General features: G+C 65.5%; 1 protein-coding gene across 1 annotated transcript in view; it reads right to left on the bottom strand.

Moving 5' to 3' along the window:
• SOX9 (SRY-box 9) overlaps window positions 1-796 on the bottom strand; it is a 3,092-nt gene that overhangs the window by 1,062 nt on the left and 1,234 nt on the right. The window contains exons 2-3 of the mRNA XM_006754622.2: window positions 563-794; window positions 2-177 (exon numbers count right to left, since the gene is read on the bottom strand). Of these exons, the coding sequence (XP_006754685.1) occupies window positions 2-177; window positions 563-794 (408 nt within the window). The remainder of the gene's footprint in view (window position 1; window positions 178-562; window positions 795-796) is intronic.

Below are 796 nucleotides of genomic sequence, written 5' to 3'. Positions count from 1 at the left end.
TCTCGATGTTGGAGATGACGTCGCTGCTCAGCTCACCGATGTCCACGTCGCGGAAGTCGATGGGGGGCTGTCGGCCCCCCTCGGGCAGGGGGCGCCCCTCTCGCTTCAGGTCAGCCTTGCCCGGCTGCACGTCGGTTTTGGGGGTGGTCGGTGGCGTCGGTGGGCCCTGCGATTGCCCTGCAGGCAACAAAAGAGAAGTGCAGGAAAATCAGCAAGGGGTGCCTTAGGAACCCTCTGGAGACCCTCCCTCGCTCCCTCGCTGATGTGACCCTCAATAATCAACCTGCCAGTCCACACTGGGCTATCTCCTTTCATCTGGGCACCCGAGGACCCTCCCCTAAACTGCTACTTGTAGGGGTGTGGTGTGTGTGTGAGTGTGTGTGTGTGAGTGTGTGTGTGTGTGTTTGGGGGCTTCCTGGGACCCTGGGCAGGGAGGGGAGGAGAGGGGGATTAGGCTAGGGGCGGGGGATGGCGGTTCCCTCCCCCGGGGCGGCGCCAAGTCCCTAAGCAGAGCCTGTTAGGTGGAGGCCTGGGGGTGCGCCTGGTTGGGGGGGGGACTCACCGGAGTGCTCGCCGGGGGAGTGCACCTCGCTCATGCCCGAGGAGGAGTGCGGCGAGTCGGCCTGCAGCGCCTTGAAGATGGCGTTGGGGGAGATGTGCGTCTGTTCGGCCGCCTCCTCGGCCTCCGCCTGGCCGTTCTTCACCGACTTCCTGCGCCGGGGCTGGTACTTGTAGTCCGGGTGGTCCTTCTTGTGCTGCACGCGCAGCCGCTCCGCCTCCTCCACGAAGGGCCGCT

The sequence above is a fragment of the Myotis davidii genome, unplaced genomic scaffold, assembly GCF_000327345.1.
Source record: "Myotis davidii unplaced genomic scaffold, ASM32734v1 scaffold172, whole genome shotgun sequence".
NCBI lineage: Eukaryota > Metazoa > Chordata > Mammalia > Chiroptera > Vespertilionidae > Myotis > Myotis davidii.
This window is presented reverse-complemented; position numbering and strand designations above follow the sequence as displayed.